Genomic DNA, 17,819 nt, shown 5'->3' on the forward strand with positions numbered 1-17,819 from the left:
ACGTTCTAGGGGACTGATGACCACACATGTTAAGTCCCATAGTGCTCAGAGCCATTTGAACCATTATTTTGTAAAAACTGTGATTTTTAAGACCTGGCTGCAGCGGAAGAGGGCTGGATGAGGGAGGCGCCGGGTGCGGGAAGACACGAAGGGGTTGGAAAGGAGGGTAGGAGCCGGTGGGGTAATCAAAGAGGTGTGCTCTTGCACCAAAAATTTTATAAATTGATTACTGGTCGTATATACAGGGTGGTCCATTGACCGTGACCGGACAAAATGTCTCACGAAATAAGCGTCGAACGAAAGAACGAAACTTGTCTAGCTTGAAGGGGGAAACCAGATGGCGCTATGGTTGGTTTGCTAGATGGCGATGCCATAGGTCAAACGGGCATCAACTGCGTTATTTTTTTTTATGTAGGAACCCCCATTACGTAGGAAATCAGCATACATTGCACCATTTAGATTGACATCGATAAAATGGAGGCCAATCATCCTTCCTCCCATAATGCCGCACCATACATTAACCCGCCAAGGTCGCTGATGTTCCATTTGTCGCAGCCATCGTGGATTTTCCGTTGCTCAATAGAGAATATTACGCCGGTTTACGTTATCGCTGTTGGTGAATGAAGCTTCGTCGCTAAATAGAACGCGTTCAAAAAATCTGTCATCGTCCAGTAATTTCTCTTGTGCCCAGTGGCAGAACTGTAAACGACGTTCAAAGTCGTCGCCATGCAATTCCTGGTGCATAGAAATATGGTACGGGTCCAATCGATGTTGACGTAGAATTCTCAACACCGACGTTTATGAGATTCCCGATTTTCGCGCAATTTGTCTGCTACTGATTTGCGGATTTGCCGCGACAGCAACTAAAACACCTACTCGGGCATCATCATTTGTTCCACGTCGTGGGTGACGTTTCACATGTGGCTGAACACTTCCTGTTTCCTTAAATAACGTAACTATCCGGCGAACGGTCCGGACACTTGGATGATGTCGTCCAGGATACCGAGCAGCATACATAGCACACGCTCGTTGGGCATTTTCATCACAACAGCCACACATCAACACGATATCGACCTTTTCCGCAATTGGTAAACGGTCCATTTTAACACGGGTAATACCGTCCGCACTGGTGGAATGTTACGTGATACTACGTACTTACACGTTTGAGACTATTACTGTGCTATCTATGACAAAGCGAAAAATGTGGTCCAACTAAAACATTCATATTTCCTTACGTACTACACGAATATGTAATAAAAATGGGGGTTCCTATTATTTTTTAAAAAAACGCACTTGATATCCATTTGACCTATGGCAGTGCCATCTAGCGGGCCAACCATAGTGCCATCTGGTTTCCCCCTTCAAGGTAGACGAGATTCGCTCTTTGCAATTTTTTCGTTTGATGCTTATTTCCTGAGATATTTGGCTCGGTCCCTATCAATGGACCAAAGTGTACGCACTCCCGAGCCAGCTGAGTGGGTTACCGGCACGGCGCTGCTGGTATACGGATTGACACTTGCCGGGTGTGCAAGTGTGTCGGCTTGTCTCTTGGCGCCGCCGACACTCTGCTGACTCAGACAGGCTGCGTGCCAGAGACCGCCGTCTGACGGCCCCAGCCACGAGACTGACTTCACTCCTTCGTCGTCTCCACGAGACAACCCGCCGAAGATCCTGCCGTAGCCTCACGGTCGGAGGTACAAATCGAGGACCTCGTAGATATGAGCCGCTGGGGTCCGACGCCACGGGACGCAGCGCCACAGTCCTCCGTCCTGGGTTCGTCGCCCCAAGGTCACAGCCGTCTGCCTCTGGGCCGGTCACCGGCCTGCCTCGCCCCAGCCACCTCAGTTCGAACGCTGTCAGGCGATGCTGACTCAGCAACAGCCGGCCAAAGCCACACGCTGCATCGCTGCCTCTTCGAGGAGCGCTTACAGTGTAGTGGGACCGCCGCGCCTAGGTGCCGCGTTCAACGACCGTCGCCTCTGGGCCACTGCGCTACGTCTCTTTGTGATCAAAAAATAAAGTTCACAACATTTAACTACCTTCTGCACTTTCACCCACCTCCAGCAGAGCAGCATTCGCCCACTCCATTCTCACCCACTCCATTACCGTAGGTTTCTATGTCCCTTGCTGCAAGTCCGCTGGACGTTCACGCCGTTTCCCGCTTTCTTTTTTTTTTTTCCCCAGACTGCAGATGGCGCTGCTCCTGGACTCGTGGATCACCGAGTTGATGGTCGTATTGTCGGCGGCCGTTTTCGCCGTCTACCTGTGGTTCTCCAGTAGCTACCGGTACTGGAAGAACAAGGGGGTGCCTTACGCAGAACCTACAGTCCCGTTTGGAAATTTCTGGAGAAACTTTTTCGGCCATGAGTCTATTGGTCAGACCCTGCAGAACTTATACAATCAGCTGCCAAGTAAGAAATTTTAAATTGTTGTCAGTGATAAATAAACTATAATTATATTTATTATTAGTTAAGAGAATCTGGGACATAATGTGTGATGAAGTAGACGTGTTCTGTGGGTTTCCAACGTTACACTTCCTGGTCGCACCTGCGTGTTCGCCCCATGGCTACTGTGGACGCCACAGCCTGGGAGCGACGGGCTGGTCTGTCTTCAACGTACTGCTGCGGAAGTCGAAGTGGCTGGCTCAAGGGCGAGTGGTTCAGTGGTCTGGTGTACCCTAGCAACTGTTAGCGAAAGCTCTTCTGGCAGGTAGCAGCATCCCGCAGCCAGTGCAGTTAGCGTCAACAGGAAGCGGCCAGAGAAAACGCCTGAATTCTGTTGCTGACACTGACTGGCTGGAAGGGCTGCATGTTAAGTAACCTCGTGGAGCTGCCTGGAAAATTCTAAGTCAACTGGAAATCTTCGTGCGCGGCATGCAAGTGGCGAGTATTGAAACTTCTAGGACGGATTTCGGCAGCCGGCAGTCAGTCACCAATAAAACTGTTGGCCTCTGCAAAAAGCAGTGGGAGAGTTGGCAAGTCCCTGTGTGTGGCACCCGATTTGTCATTTCGCTCTTTCTAAGGCGACTGCATACACAGTAGGCAGAAGAGGGCGCTTAGCGAGACATGGAACCATTAGCGAGGTGGATGGGAACTTGCCGACTTGTAACACTTCACAGTAAGTTCTGTTCTTTTCGGCGGACACCTAAAGCGTATTGTTCCTGTGTGTGCCGTTAACTTTTTTCACTTTCGACGGTGGAGAGAGCCGCGCGACCTATATTGCTTTGCCATAGTTCGCGCGACCCCTCCCGCCGGAGGTTCAAGTTCTCCCTCGGGTACGGACGTGTGTTTGTCCAGTAGTGTAAGTTAGTCTAAGTTAGGCAGTCTGATACCCTTCAGTTATCCGATTTAGTTGAGCAGCAGAGAGCAGCACAAGATGCTAGAATCCATTTTCAAATGTAATACTGACCGTTTCTTGGTGCTCGATGTGTAGTCCAGCGGCCGGAAATGATCATCTTTAGAGAGTACTTGGATAGTTGCCGGGCCCTGATGCGTGGTATGTTATAGGAGAGATGGCTCTTTTAACCCTGAGGAAGCTGGCTCTCCTCTGTGCAGCACGCGAGTGGCATGTGGGCAAGGCAGAATATGCGATTGTCAGCGACGAACTATGGAGACGTGGTTACACGTGAGTTACTAGAGCGTTATAGGCAGATAAAAGAAAAGGTCCGATACAAGACACACAAGGGCAGACACCTTAACGCAAGACCTACATTGTCTGATCAAAAGTATCAGAACACTCTTATGCATTGTGAAAATGACCACTAGATGTCACGACAGCACGAACAGTCAGAATAAACGGAGGCGGGGAATTTGTGTTGTTAGCAGAGAAGCAGTAACAGCAGAGTGGATTAGACACGGGAGCTCAGTAACTTGAAATCCGGACTGGCCATTGGATGTCACCCACGTAACAAATCCAACAGAGACACTTAAACCCTAGTAAAGTTGTCCAAGGCGGGTGTTGGTGATGTTATTGTGAAGTCGAACCGCGAAGGCACCACGATAGCAAAACTGAAGTCTCATGTACTGAACAACAGGGACTGTCGAGCACTGCAGATGTTGCTTCAAAGAAGTCACGTGAAAGCAGCTGAAAGAATCAGCCACGAGTTCCAGAATGCGATTGCAAACTGCAGTCCAGCTGGTACAATGACTGTGCGTGGAGAGTGAAAAAGAGTTGGGTACATGGGCCGAGAACTCCCCATAAACTGCACATTTCTCTAGTCAATGCTAATCGACACTTGGCGGTGGTATAAAGAGCGACGTCTAACTGTGGTACTGATTAAAGCTATCATGTTGTCCTTTGTGTGAACGTTATAGCATACTGAGAGATGAGGAGTTGGGTATTTGTTGTGACGCCCGAAACAGCGCTAACTACAACACACACTACACGCCATACGCCTGCTCTGATCAAAAACGTCATACAATATATTTTGTGGGAAATGTTACCCTCTGTATTTTCGAAATGAGTCACCTTTGCTGGTTATTGCGTCGTTTTCGAGTTACTAGTGAAAAATCAAACAATGTTCAATTTTTTCGTAGCTTTTTTCATTTGGGACCTACTTCCGTGTCGATATTTTGCTGGAGGCAGACGGAAAACCGCCTAAAAGCTGTCCACAGACTGGCCGGCTCACCGGAACTCGTCACAAGTGCGCCGGGTGGATCCGTGCCGAGGCCCAGGCGTTCCTTCCCGCTCCTGAAAGCCGTGCGTTAGACCGATCGGCTAAGTATCGTACAGTAGTGAGAAATGTGGTGATGTATGGTTAGGGGACTTGGACAATAACACAAAATGATGATGAGTTGTTGCAGAGAAAAGAAAGGAAGATTGTCAGGAAAACCTTGGGCCAGTGATTGGTAGGGGTTTTTAGCGAATCAGAAATAATAAGGAGATCAGAGACTTGTACAACAAACCCGATATCATGAGAGAAATAAAGAGTAATAGACTATGTTGATTGGGACATGTAAACAGGTGGAGAGAAGCACAATAAAGAAAGTTTTCATAGGAAAACCAGGTGGACGCGATATAGGGGGCAGATCAAGGACCAGATGGCTAGACAAAGTAGAGGAGAAGTTGCGAAGAAAGAGATTTAGAAGATGGAGAGCCAAGGTTGCCAGCAGAGAAGAGTGGGCAGGGAAGGTACAGGAGGCCAATGCCCTACACGGCCTGTAGCGCCAAGGAGTAAGTAAGTGTGTCACCGATTTGAAAAGTTTGTTGACGCGTTATGTGACTATGGGATTGCCGCACACCTGTCGCATTCCCCTGTTACCAAATCGCAGACGGCCTTATGACTGGCGATACGAAGTGCTCTTATGACAAGCTGGATACTCTTCACTAATTAAAATGTTCATCAAACCCTTGCTTAAAACTGCAATGCAGAACAGATTGATTTGTGAGCTAAAGAAAGAACTGCGCCGTGTCCCACTCGCCACACTGAAGTTAAAATTAAAGTTCGAAAAAAAATTGGTTGTGGATATTTTCAGAGTCGACTACCCTATGCAGTGTCTTTAAACACAGCAACGCAGTTCAGAGCTAAAATCAATTAAAGTGTACAGGAATTTTACAAGTCATTATCACCACGCTGCTGTGAGGGGGGGCCACCGAAAAACTTTTTAGAGTTTCCGTTCTAGAAACGGTACTAGTTGCTAGATTTGTCATCCGGAATACTTCAATCACTTTAATCGCTGCGGACACCTCGCTTAACAGCGCGAGTCTTGAGCCCTCCATAGCGAACAATTGACCAAGGCGCACATGGCCGACGGCCACGAATAGCCTCCATTTGTCATTCGAAACACGAAAAAAATTACAAGTAATATACATTTTACCGTAAAAAATGTTACTGTTACCTATTTTCAACCTAAAGAAAATTAAACTACAGAGATAGTTGTTGTAGTCTACAGAGGAGTCCAAAAAAATGTATCCACTGTTTAAAAGTCCATAACTTGCAAACTAATTGACGGAGTTGTTTCATTTTTGGTGAAAGTGTAGCTTAAAGTCCAACTTAAAGATATCACTGTGGGTGTTCGAAATGGTCACCATTAACATCCACACACAAACGATGCCGCCGAACTGCAGCACGAACTACTGACTGCAACGTGTTCAGTTGGATATTTGCACATGAATGTACGATGGATTCTCGAAGTTCACCCAATGTGTGTGGCTTCTGTCTATGAACGACTTTCTTTAGTGTTCCCCACAGGCAAAAGTCCAGAGGAGTTAGGTCTAGGGAACGTGGTAGATACTCCACAGCACCTGTACGGCCTATCCATCTTCCTGGTAGATTTTCGTTGAGATACGCCTTGCACAGTTTTGGTAGTGGGCTGGGGCACCATCTTGTTGAAAGTAAACTCTTCCGTCTCCATACAGGTCGCGGATGGTAGGTAAAATCGATGCCTGAAGCTTCTGATGGTACACCTCACCGGTAACTGTACCGTCAAAGAACCGTGGCCCAATCAAGCGCCGGTATGACAACCCACACCACACATTTACTCCTGGCCAATTCACGGTTTTGTCTACATGGATGTTCGGATTTTCGGCGGCCCAGTAGATGCAATTGTGGCCATTTACTGTACCATTGAGTTTGAACTGTGCCCCATTAGACCACATAATCATCTCTACAAACTCTTCATCATTGCGCACCATGTTAGTAAACCACTCGCAGTATTCCATTCTACTATCTGGGGCGTCCTCGTTCATTGCGTGTAGCAATCGTGGGATGTAGCACTTACACTTTGCTGTCTTCAAAATTAATCGAACACTTGAGCGACTCACTCCAGTGTCAAGGGCACACTGTCTCATAGACTTCTGTGGTGAGCGAGTGAACTGTTACAACACACGGCGGGAGTTTGCTGGACTTGTTACTGTTACAGGTCGTCCAGATCGTTGTTTGTGTACATCTTTAACATAGCCTTCGGCTTCAAATTTGTGTCGAATGCGACATATCGTTAAACGTGTCGGTGGCTCTGTTTGATACTCATTTCGCCATTGCCGTTGAACCTCATTAATGTTTTCGTACTTAAAGTACCACTTCAAAACTGACTTCCTTTCGTCGAATGTAAGCCTTGCGCCAGCATGTTTACTCGAGTAACTAGGTGCAACTAAGAACAAAACACTGACTATCTGTCGACTGTCATATAACAAAACAAAACAACGCAATACAACGCTTGTGTGGCGATTGCCGGAACTACAGACTAATACACTACCAAAGATGAGCCAACTCCGTCAATTAGTTTGCCAGTTATGGACTTTTAAACAGTGGATACATTTTTTTGGACCCCTCTGTTTTGCGTAATAGTACCGCTATACATATTTTTTGCAATTTATTTTGAGCTAAAACACATTTTTAATCGTGAGAATGAACATTCTGGACAGTAGCTCAAAATTTACTGCTCTTGTATAAACTGTAAAGATAATGTCAGAGAGTGATCTTCAAGCGCCATCAGTTGACATTTGATTCGTTAAGACCCCTTAAGCCATTTAGAAGTGATCAACTTTTAAAGGTAACTGGTACATCTATAGCTTTCATCGTCGATGCCTAAAGTATTGTATATGTACGGAGATGGTGTTTAGGCGTGCCTCCGTGTCTCGTTTCTCTTTTTCGGGTGGTGCTGTTGTCTATTCTGCGCCTATATTTGTGTGCATAAGTTATATGCGCGGCAACTGTGAAGTAACCCGCGACCTCTGAGTATTCGCCTCCCACGACGCAATGATCTGGAACGCCTACCCTCCCGGGGAAAACTGCCCTTGGTAACGCTGCAGACCCCCTGAAAGGCCACGTGACTGCCGGCTCACCTCGCGGTCTCCGTGTATTGCCCGTGGCGAAGGAGGTCTGGCAGGCGTCTTCCCGGTCCCAGCCTTGGGTACTTACCGCGCTTAGAGCAGCATCAGTCTCCCTACCGTTTTATCTGTGTCTGCTTGTTTACTCACCACTTCATCTTCCCTCTTTATCGGGTTTAGATTAGATTAGCTACTTTTCAACCAAATTGTAATCTCGCTTTACAGTAGTCGACGGTAGAAGGCGAGACCAAACTTTGTTAGTGCAGACTGGACAAAAGGTGTTTGACAGTACTCTACAGTACATGACCGACACACGTGACACGGCATTGTACAGTCACGTTACAGTCATACTCCGTTACTACTTCGGCGTATTCTTAACTTCTGAAATGGTTAGTCATCATGCAAATATACGTTATCGAATAGTTTGCTCATATGGATAAGTGTCAATAAATAATGTAGTTCAGTTGTGTCAAGAAGAAAAACGATATGGTTAGCTTCCTATAAAAAAGTTAAAAATAGAACATTTCTGGTTGAGAGTGAGGACATCGCACTATGGTGTGCACCCTTTCTTAAAATGCTGAGAAAAAAGAGATGCTCAGGTAAATTTCCATTCCTGTCGGAACACATCCAGTTCTTACTCCCAAAAACTTCGTAAATTTCTCCTTCCACATCGCCCTGAGTCTCTCGACTTTGCCAGTCATGCGTACAGACTCTGGGACGCAGTACTCTGACGTGTTACGAACTGATTTTCCTTTTGTAGCTTTACTTAGACGAGCATGTGACATTGCCTTCGCCAGTTCCCAGTGCTTGTGTGGACACAGAAACTTCTTACATGCATTTTGTGACCGTCGCTGCGAAGGAAATCGCGATGGATAACGGTTGCAAAGCTCTGTTGGCCTTTCTAGCTAGAAAAAAGTAATATACTGCAGTATTTTCCAGGACCGTAGAGCTTTGTCTCCTTCGAGTAGGTAGGCAACTACTTACTTTACCTGTTTAGTTAAGATATTGTGCAGAAGATGAACAACACTTCACTGTTTTCGGAGCACCCTGTTAAATTAATCACATGTTACTTGATCGTTACACGCCACAGTCGTTATACTTAAGTGCTGGCATTTAAAACATCGTAACGAAGCAGGAACGTAGGTCTGTCTTAAGAGGTGGGTGGTACCGGCGTAATATATCCTTAGAGTACCGTTATACTGAACGTTAACACACGTACAGTGTTTCATGCTGCTCACTGTCTACCTTTATTCATACCTTCTTTTAAAACACTGATACTCGCCGACTACCATTTCTACTTGCGTCGTCTCCATCAAGGTCTATTAAGTTCTAGCACGGCGGGCCTGCTTTGTTGTAATTCACTGTACCGCACAACTTCGTCACGATAGAGCAATATTCCAAGCATTTAGCTTTCATAAGGGCAATCGCCACATGGAATTCGCAGTTAGTGCTTTACTGAATGTTATTTATGTATACCGATACGAAATTTTTATAGATGTTTTTTTGCACTCGTTTCACAACGTATAACACATTTTGACAGGTGACTTTCCATTATCATTGTTTCCTGAATTACACGAAAATTTTTTGGCGGCAAACAGCCCACGAGATTACATTTGTTGCACTGTCCAACAAGCCACCCGAACGTGCAACAGGCTTTTTAGAGGAAGTTATAGTACTTACTGCGCACCCAACTACCACAGTAAGCTTCTTAGAACAGAAATCAGGTTACTGGCCGAAGGGAATTCCATGACAACAGTTTCTCTTGAGCAGTCGCACGCTCCTCTGCCATTTAGCACACATTGACATTTTTTTCTACCTTTGTAAAGATTTCCAGTGCTGACGCTATATCGATTTAGAAAAGGTATCTGAATGGTGCGAAAAGTGGCAGTTGACCCTAAATAACGAAAAGTGTGAGGTCATCCACATGAGTACTAAAAGGAACTCGTTACACTTCGGTTCCACGATAAAGCCGTAAATTTAAGTAAATACCCAGGTATTGCAATTACGAACAACTTAAATTGGAAGGAACACATAGAAAATGTTGTGGGGAAGAATACAGAAAGGCAGGACACTTTGAAAATGTAACAGACCTACTAAAGAGACTGCCTACACTTAGCTGTCCATCCTCTTTTAGAATACCGCTGCTCGGTGTGAGATTCTTACCAGATAGGACTAACGGAATACATCGTAAAAGTTCAAAGAAAGGCAGTACGTTTTGTTTTATCGCGAAATATGGGAGAGAGTGTCACAGAAATGATACAGGATTTGGGCTGGACATCATTAAAAGAAAGGCTGTTTTTGTTGCGACGGAACCTTCTCACGAAATTCGAATCACCATCTTTCTCCTCCGTATGCGAAAATATTTTTTTGACGCCGACCTACATAGGTAGGAACGATCACCACGATAAAATAAGGTCTATCAAGTTCTAGCACGGCGCGCCTGCTTTGTTGTAATTCAGTATACTGCACAACTTCATCGCCATAGAGTAATTTCCCAAGCATTTAGCTTTTATCAGGACAATCGCCACATGGAATGCACAGTTCGTGGTGTACTGAACGTTATTTCTGTATACAGATATGATATTTTTAAAGCTGTTTTTTTTTTGTTCTCGTAACACAACATATAACACTTTTGATAGATGATTTCCCGCTATCATTGCTTTGTGCATTCTTGGAAAATTTTTCTGCTGGCAAACAGCCCACCAGATTACATTTGTTGCATTGTCCAACAAGCCACCCGAACCCGTAAGAGCCTTTTCAGAGGAAGTTATTGCGCACCCAACTACCTCAGTAAACCTGTTACAACAGAAATCCGGCCGCTGGCCATAGGGAGTCCTATGACGACTGTTTGCCCTCGGCAGCAGCACGCTCCTCTCCCATTTTTCACACATTGAGATTTTTTTCCTATTTTTGTGGAGATTTATAGTGATGGCGGTATATTGGGGATTGACCCAAGATTCCCGTCACCTGCGCTCCTATTGAATGAAGCGTAGCTGACGGGCCACTATCAACGGGACACCAGGGTCGGCAAACCCGTGTCGAGTTTAGTCTGACCAAGTTTACTGGGATACTCGTCACGCAGCACGTCTGCATTTACATATGTCACAGACACGTCGTGTCGTCTTAGGTGTGGATCTAATTAAGACTGAAAATCGGTACGACAGTTGTGGTGGGATGTACGTGTTACATAGAGGTGATATCTGTCGCTAATTTAATTCCTAGCTGTACTCTGTTTTCGTTCCAGGAGAGAGATATGTCGGGTTTTACGGATTTCATCGACCACTGCTGCTTATCCGTGACCCTGAACTCATCCGCCACGTCCTTGTCAAGGATTTCGGGACGTTCCACGACAGGGGACTGTTCATCGACGACGAAGAACCTCTCAACAAACATCTCTTTTTCCTGGCAGGAAAGAAGTGGCGCCAGCTGAGAAACAAATTGAGCCCTACGTTCACATCCGGCAAACTGAAGGGCATGTTTAAGGTGAGTTGCTGTGCGACTCGTGGATAGACCTTTTTTTGCTATAATCAAGAATCCTTGATCCAAAAACTGTTTCTCGAAAGCTGCTAAACTTTCCCTTAGAGGGGGAATGTTGTCAAAGCGCTCCGTGACAATACAAACCTGTTTGAACATTATTGGAGCCTCTAGGTTCAAAATCGATATTGCTGCTTTAACCCTTTCAATAAATTTTTTCTGAAGGAAAGAAAGTTTTTCTCTATGTGCTAATGCTCTTAGGTGATGTTTAATGGTTTTTCATGGAAGATTTATACAAAAAATATGTATCTGTTTTCGAAACATATTTTGTGCCCTTGGCTTCATGATTCTCTATTGTAGTAAATAAAATGATCATTCAGTACTTACCGTGCAAAATAACAACAACAATATTCAGTTATACAGTGGAATATAGCGAACCAACCACATCTGTGTATTCCGGTGGTCACTAGCTTCTGCGCATTGCTACATTGACATGCTGATGTTTTCATAGTAATGCCCAACAGTTGGCAGCGCTTGCGCATAGTGAAAAGGCTGAACATTCAAGAGTGTCTACCTCAGGTTTCCACTGGGGGAAAGTACTTCTATTTCAGCTAATACACGTAAAACTTTAACGTACACAATTGTAACCAGTGGGTCTGAAAGGGTTAAGGCATAGTTATTTCATAACATTTCCGTTTAGTCGTCTTGGCTCTTCTCCTCACATATCCATGTTTCGCAGTATCGGCATTCGAGCCGAGATCCCCGTTTCCTGTTATGCTATTAGATGACAAGGAACTGACCAGCCACCATCCAACGGATGGAAGTATATGAGGGATTGCGGCAAAAATTCACCCACTGTCCGCTCACGGCTAGGTTGCATACAGAGCGTAATTTTCTCATTCTATCCATCTAACATACTCAAAAGCTCTTAACAATCAATCCAAACGGCTGTGAGGTGAGGACTGAACTGCAATCCACGATACCGGCTCAGAACTCTACGGCATCTACTCTTCACAATACCGACGTGATAGCTTGCCAAAATAATATTTGTGCACTGTTATTTTAGGCTGAAATGTAATTTATTGTACAGATAATTAGTACAGAATACGGAGTGCCACTTAGTTTGCATGTAACTCCTTATAACAATTGAACTGGCGTATATGAGGATGCTAGTACTAAGTTGAAGTTCAGTGCAAGAAGAGTAACGTACATAATGTTCTTAGTGAATGTTGGAGAATGAGCGTACGGTGTAGGATTTTAGATTTGTTTTCCGGTAGAGGAAGTTTTCAGCTTTTGTTTTTCAAAAGATTTTTACTTTGAAAACGTCCGATGTATTATGCTTGCAATAATTTCAGAATATTGTGGTCCTCACTTCTGTGGACGAGGGTTGCAACGACTCAGCGTAAATTTCGTGATGTCTGACTGATTGTTGAATTACTTTGTTAAACTGTGCTACTGGGAGTGTTGGTAACAATAGGAACGAGCGTCACACGTATGTGATCTGTTGTGTGCAGTTTCCACTTAAATCACGTGTGGCAGAACAGTATTAACACACGTTATCGTAGGCAGATGAGACAATAAATATGCACAATCTGGGAATGTTGTAATCAACGTTAGCCATCCCAAAAAAGAGTGCAATGAGTTTGGGTGGTTTCTGGCTTGTGCTAAGCTTTTGAAGACCGAAACCACGAAATTTTTGAAATTTTTCGGTGTTTACTTCCGACACGTACTATAGAAAATCTCGAAAATACCAAAATAAGAGACCATGAAATGTTGCGGAGAATGACCTACTTAAAAGTTACAATCGGTTCAGCCGTTTGGCCACACTCGATAGTCAAAGATCGACAACTTTTACCGACTTGGCGGAAAATTGAGGTATGCTCTCTGTAACTCAGAAAAGCCTAATCCAAACGAAAAGTGTCATTCATAAAAGCAGCATCAAATACTGCATAAAAAGAGCTCCTTAATTTTAAATTGCTCTGACTCCTTTGCAAAGATGCAGATAAAAACGCGAAAGTATTCGTTACGCTAAATTCCTGCTAAGACTTTTGAAACCCAATTCATCCACATTCGCCCAAATATTTTAATTTAAGGGCAATTTAGTTAGTTATCCACATAACTAGCTAGTTATCCCCTGTACCACTATTTATGAATTACCCAGCCAATCCAACATGATAATAAATGACTTTAAAAATTAAACAAAATGCCGTAACAAATGAAAGGTTTTGTTAAGGGAGCAGTTCTGCAATTGTAATATAAAAATAATGAGAGATTAAGTTTATACAAATATTGTTTAAGCAATTACTGTTTTGCATTTACAATAATTTAGGATTTTTTAAACTATCTTTCTACGTCTCGGAGAAGCTGGTCCCAGGGAGGTAACGACATTGAGAAATTCTCCATCTTATGCTGGCGTGGGATTCAAGTCGATTTTCACCATGGAGAAATTTAGCACTACAAATTTGTATCTTTGCAGAGGAGTGAGTCCAATGAGTGCATTTAGAGATGCCTAGAGAGAGGCCATTTAGAGCTTTGCTCCGAGTCCTTAGCCTATCGGTTCAATGAGGTAGCTCGTTTCTAAACAGAGGGCTGAAGCTGAGAGCTTTGGATTTTTGACTTTATCCCACGAATGTGAGAATAGTTTGCGACTCCATCCACAGAGGTGGATATGGCAAATCATAACAAAAGCTTACCAACTTTATAAAGAGTTTCGACTAAGGAAGGTAGTTTTAGCACCTCCTCTCTGCTGATCGCAATTTCCTACAATAAGAAACAGTGTTTGTGCCATGTGATGCAGGCTGTGTAACAGGGTTCACGATATGTCCACATGTATATGAACCTCGCAGTGTAATGGAGGGGGTGCTCTAGTAATGATGAAGAAATTGAGAACCATGGTGCAATATGAGACGTTTTTTTGACGTAATAACTGGTCGAGAGTGGTGGTTTGCATCTTGAGTAATTGAGTAAAATGTGTTGAAATTACAGGAAACTCAATAAAACTACGTAAAGTGATGGAAAATACGCAAAACTGATGAAAATTTGACAAAAAGTGTGGAAGGATGGGGGTGCTTATATGTTTACCTGGGTGCATGTAAATCACTCCATTCTTCTACTGGTGGGATTGACAACCGATTCCGCATACTATCTGTGCTCTGTGGGATCTGCAGGAAACTCCTTGCTCCGCATGTTCTTATCCACTGTAAGTCATCAAAACGAAAGACACTGTGTCCAAAGATTTGGTTGTCAGTATGACAACCACGTAGGACGCCGAAATAGCGATCGTATACCTGGGTACAATTTGCCCCTCCAAAATACCGAATAAAGAATACCGAGCCATTTGCTACCCCATCAATATGGAAAATGAGATTAAATGTAGAGATCATCACCTTTGAAAGCTGTTTAGAAATGCTCCACAGTGCCACAAACTCTTCCAGTTTCCATGGCCTCCACATTTTTGTTGAAAAGAAACGCCACTTCTGTCTTTTATTTCAAGCATCCTTTTTGTTGTCTAAGCAGCATAGTTTATATCATTGGATATCTAGATTTCTGAGAGAGCTAACGGATTGAAGCATGTTAATGTCGGTTTAGCACCTCACACAGATCTCGAAGTTGTGGAGGGAAAGCAAAATGTATGGCAGTGTGCAAAACTGTAATCATACACTGCTTGGATGTCTTACACCGGAAGGTGTGGCCGAGCGGTTCTAGGCGCTTCAGTCTGGAACCGAGCGACCGCTCCGGTCGCAGGTTAGAATCCTGCCTCGGGCATGGATGTGTGTGATGTCCTTAGTTTAGTTAGGTTTAAGTAGTTCTAAGTTCTAGGGGACTGATGATCTCAGATGTTAAGTCGCATAGTGCTCAGAGCCATTTTTGATGTCTTTCATTCATAAAATAACATATCGGACTGCTTATGAAAGAACAGCACAGGAACCCTCTCTTGCGATTGTAGTCTGTGCGATATGGTCCTCCTACAGTACGGACGACAAAACTTTACATAAATCTGTGAAAATGACTTCGATCACTGGACACCTGCTCCAATGGACCAACACTTGTACGTTTAATAGAATAACCATATACGGTCAAAGTCAACAAGCAGTCGGTATTTCTTTTCGATACATCGGGAGAGAGGGATGCAGTAGTATTTTATCGAGCTTTCTGCCAGGTGACGTTGTTATAAAAATAATGAGGAGAGAATGGGAAAGAGACACTGTACTGTCAATGAAGACTCTGGCACCATTACATTGTCGTATTTCTAACATAGTAAAGGAGATCATGACATATACAGGGTGATATTTATAGACCGTCATTCAGTATTGATGAACTGTAAGTATTAATCTTCTGAACTTACTTATGAAGTCCATACACACTCTGCGTGATTTTGAATTTCCTCTTGCGATAAGCATATACCGCAGTATAATGCGTATGTCCAGTAAATGTGATATCCAGGCAATGAAGTTTGTTCATTGCAGGCAACGGCAGTTCGTCTTCGTCTTGGGGCCCACGACCAATGTTCATAACCGCTGAATTGGCCACATGGAGGATGTTTTATGAGGTTCTTACATACTGTCAGATCCATGAGAAGGCGTTTTGTATTTCTATTGGTGTACATGTAAGGAGGAGGATGTCACCCACACATGCTGGGCAGTGGAAGGTATGGTTGGGTAGCTCCCTAGACTGCAGGTGCACTACTCAGGTACTTCAGTGCTATTGCCTCGCTGTTGAGTCACAGAGTCATGTGCAGGTTGGTGGGAGAGTGGCTGGGAGTAACAGACAAGAAGCTGTATCTGGTAAAGCCCGTAACATGAATACGGCGTACCTCCTTCCAGCCACGCAGGTGGAATGAGGTTCTTCTCACTCATCTTTTTATGGACACAGTTATTTTTTTTTGCATGGCTTGTTGCTGTGCCGAGAGGACCCTTCGATGTATGGTGCTTATGTCATTCAGATCACTGTGCGACACTTTTTCCTAGAATGTGTTTTATTTTCATACCAGATCTACCCTCTATTTTGGGTAGCTGCTGTTGTCACTGCTGCGAGGCGCGACTAATGGTAATCGCGCGGCGGCGTCGGAATCTATCATGACGGGAGCAGGCAATAGGCGTACGCGGGAAGACACCTCGCAGCAGTGACAGCAGCAGCTACCACCACCTGATGATGTCGAGCAGTTGCATCGAGGAAATCATGTGCGATTTACACAATACGGTCCGGCGGCAAACCCGAGAAGCGTATATGCAACAGATCCGTCGGGGAAGCATGAAAAGTCACATCTTCTGTAATAGTCCACGTTAGCCTCTCTACTGGTGAAGTGAAAGTCTTGCTATAAACACTGCACTCTCTCGTAACTGGTGATGTGAACTGCCTGATGACAACTACTGACTGTGACTGCGACTGACCTTGTCTGTGACTAGGCTGACTGCCTGTGACTGACTGGGTCCCCGATCCGTGACGGCGATATAAATACTGGCTGTCGAGAGGGCGTTGACAGCACGTTTGTTGTGAGTCTCTCTTTCGCCTGATAGGCGCACTTGATTCAGCGTCTATTACAAATTTTCTTGTAACCTCTTTGCCGAATGGTGTGCAGGCGACAGCTGATGCCATCACATATAGTGAGCAACAGCAGTCACATCGCACTTCCCTGGGACACTCCTGAGGATACCCTTATGTCTGATGAACACTCGCTGTCATGGACAACGTACTGAGTGTTGTGGTTGGCAGGAGAGGCAACTCCGTATTGCTAAAGGAGGCCGAAATGCACGCGTTTTAGCTCACGCAGGCTGGCGTGAGGTCTGGAACATGACAAGGGAATTAAAATTGAGAAAAATGGACGTGGCTGGTGGAATACTTAACTTTAATCCATTAATGACGAACGTCGCTCTTTGTGGTACATGATTCACAATATCAATAGTACGGATGCTGGCGCCTTGCTAGGTCGTATCAAATAACGTAGCTGAAGGTTATGCTAACTATCGTCTCGGAAAATGATAGCGTATTTTGTCAGTGAACCATCGCTATCAAAGTCGGATGTACAACTGGGTGCGAGTGCTAGGAAGTCTCTCTAGACCTGCCGTGTGGCGGCGCTCGGTCTGCAATCACTGATAGTGGAGACACGCGGGTCCGACGTATACTACCGGACCGCAGCCGATTTAAAGGCTACCACCTAGCAAGTGTGGTGTCTGGCGGTCCATATCTGGGATCCTAAACTGCATGCTCATACCGTCGTTAATAGTCTGCAATGGAACACTGCGTCAAATGTTTTCCGGAAAACTATGAATTTGAAATCTGCCTACTGCCCTACATCTGTGGTCCGTAAGAGAAAAGGGCAAGTTGAATTTCGCATGAGCGACGCTTTCTAAGACTATGCTGATTCTCAGACAGAAGCTTTTCCATCTCAAGGTACTTCTTTGTATTCGAACTAAGAATACGTTCAAGAATGTTGCAGCGAATTGATGTTAAGGATATTGACCCATAATTTTGCAGGTCAGTTACTCTACCCTTTTTCTAAGCAGGAGACGTCTGCTATTTTTTCCAGTCGATTGGGATTTTGCGCTGGGCAAGAGATTCGTGATAAATGCAAGCTAAGT

General features: G+C 44.6%; 1 protein-coding gene across 3 annotated transcripts in view; it reads left to right on the top strand.

The window, feature by feature from the left end:
* Nucleotides 1-17,819, top strand: part of LOC126272144 (cytochrome P450 6k1-like) — a 225,778-nt gene that overhangs the window by 170,922 nt on the left and 37,037 nt on the right. For 2 of the 3 annotated variants that reach the window (XM_049974761.1, XM_049974760.1), the window contains exons 2-3: nucleotides 2,185-2,411; nucleotides 11,012-11,250. The exons of the other annotated variant lie outside the window; for it this stretch is intronic. In XM_049974761.1, the coding sequence (XP_049830718.1) occupies nucleotides 2,192-2,411; nucleotides 11,012-11,250 (459 nt within the window). In that variant the 5' untranslated portion in view covers nucleotides 2,185-2,191. The remainder of the gene's footprint in view (nucleotides 1-2,184; nucleotides 2,412-11,011; nucleotides 11,251-17,819) is intronic. 3 annotated transcript variants of the gene reach the window in all.

This window comes from Schistocerca gregaria, chromosome 5, assembly GCF_023897955.1.
Source record: "Schistocerca gregaria isolate iqSchGreg1 chromosome 5, iqSchGreg1.2, whole genome shotgun sequence".
NCBI classification, from domain to species: domain Eukaryota; kingdom Metazoa; phylum Arthropoda; class Insecta; order Orthoptera; family Acrididae; genus Schistocerca; species Schistocerca gregaria.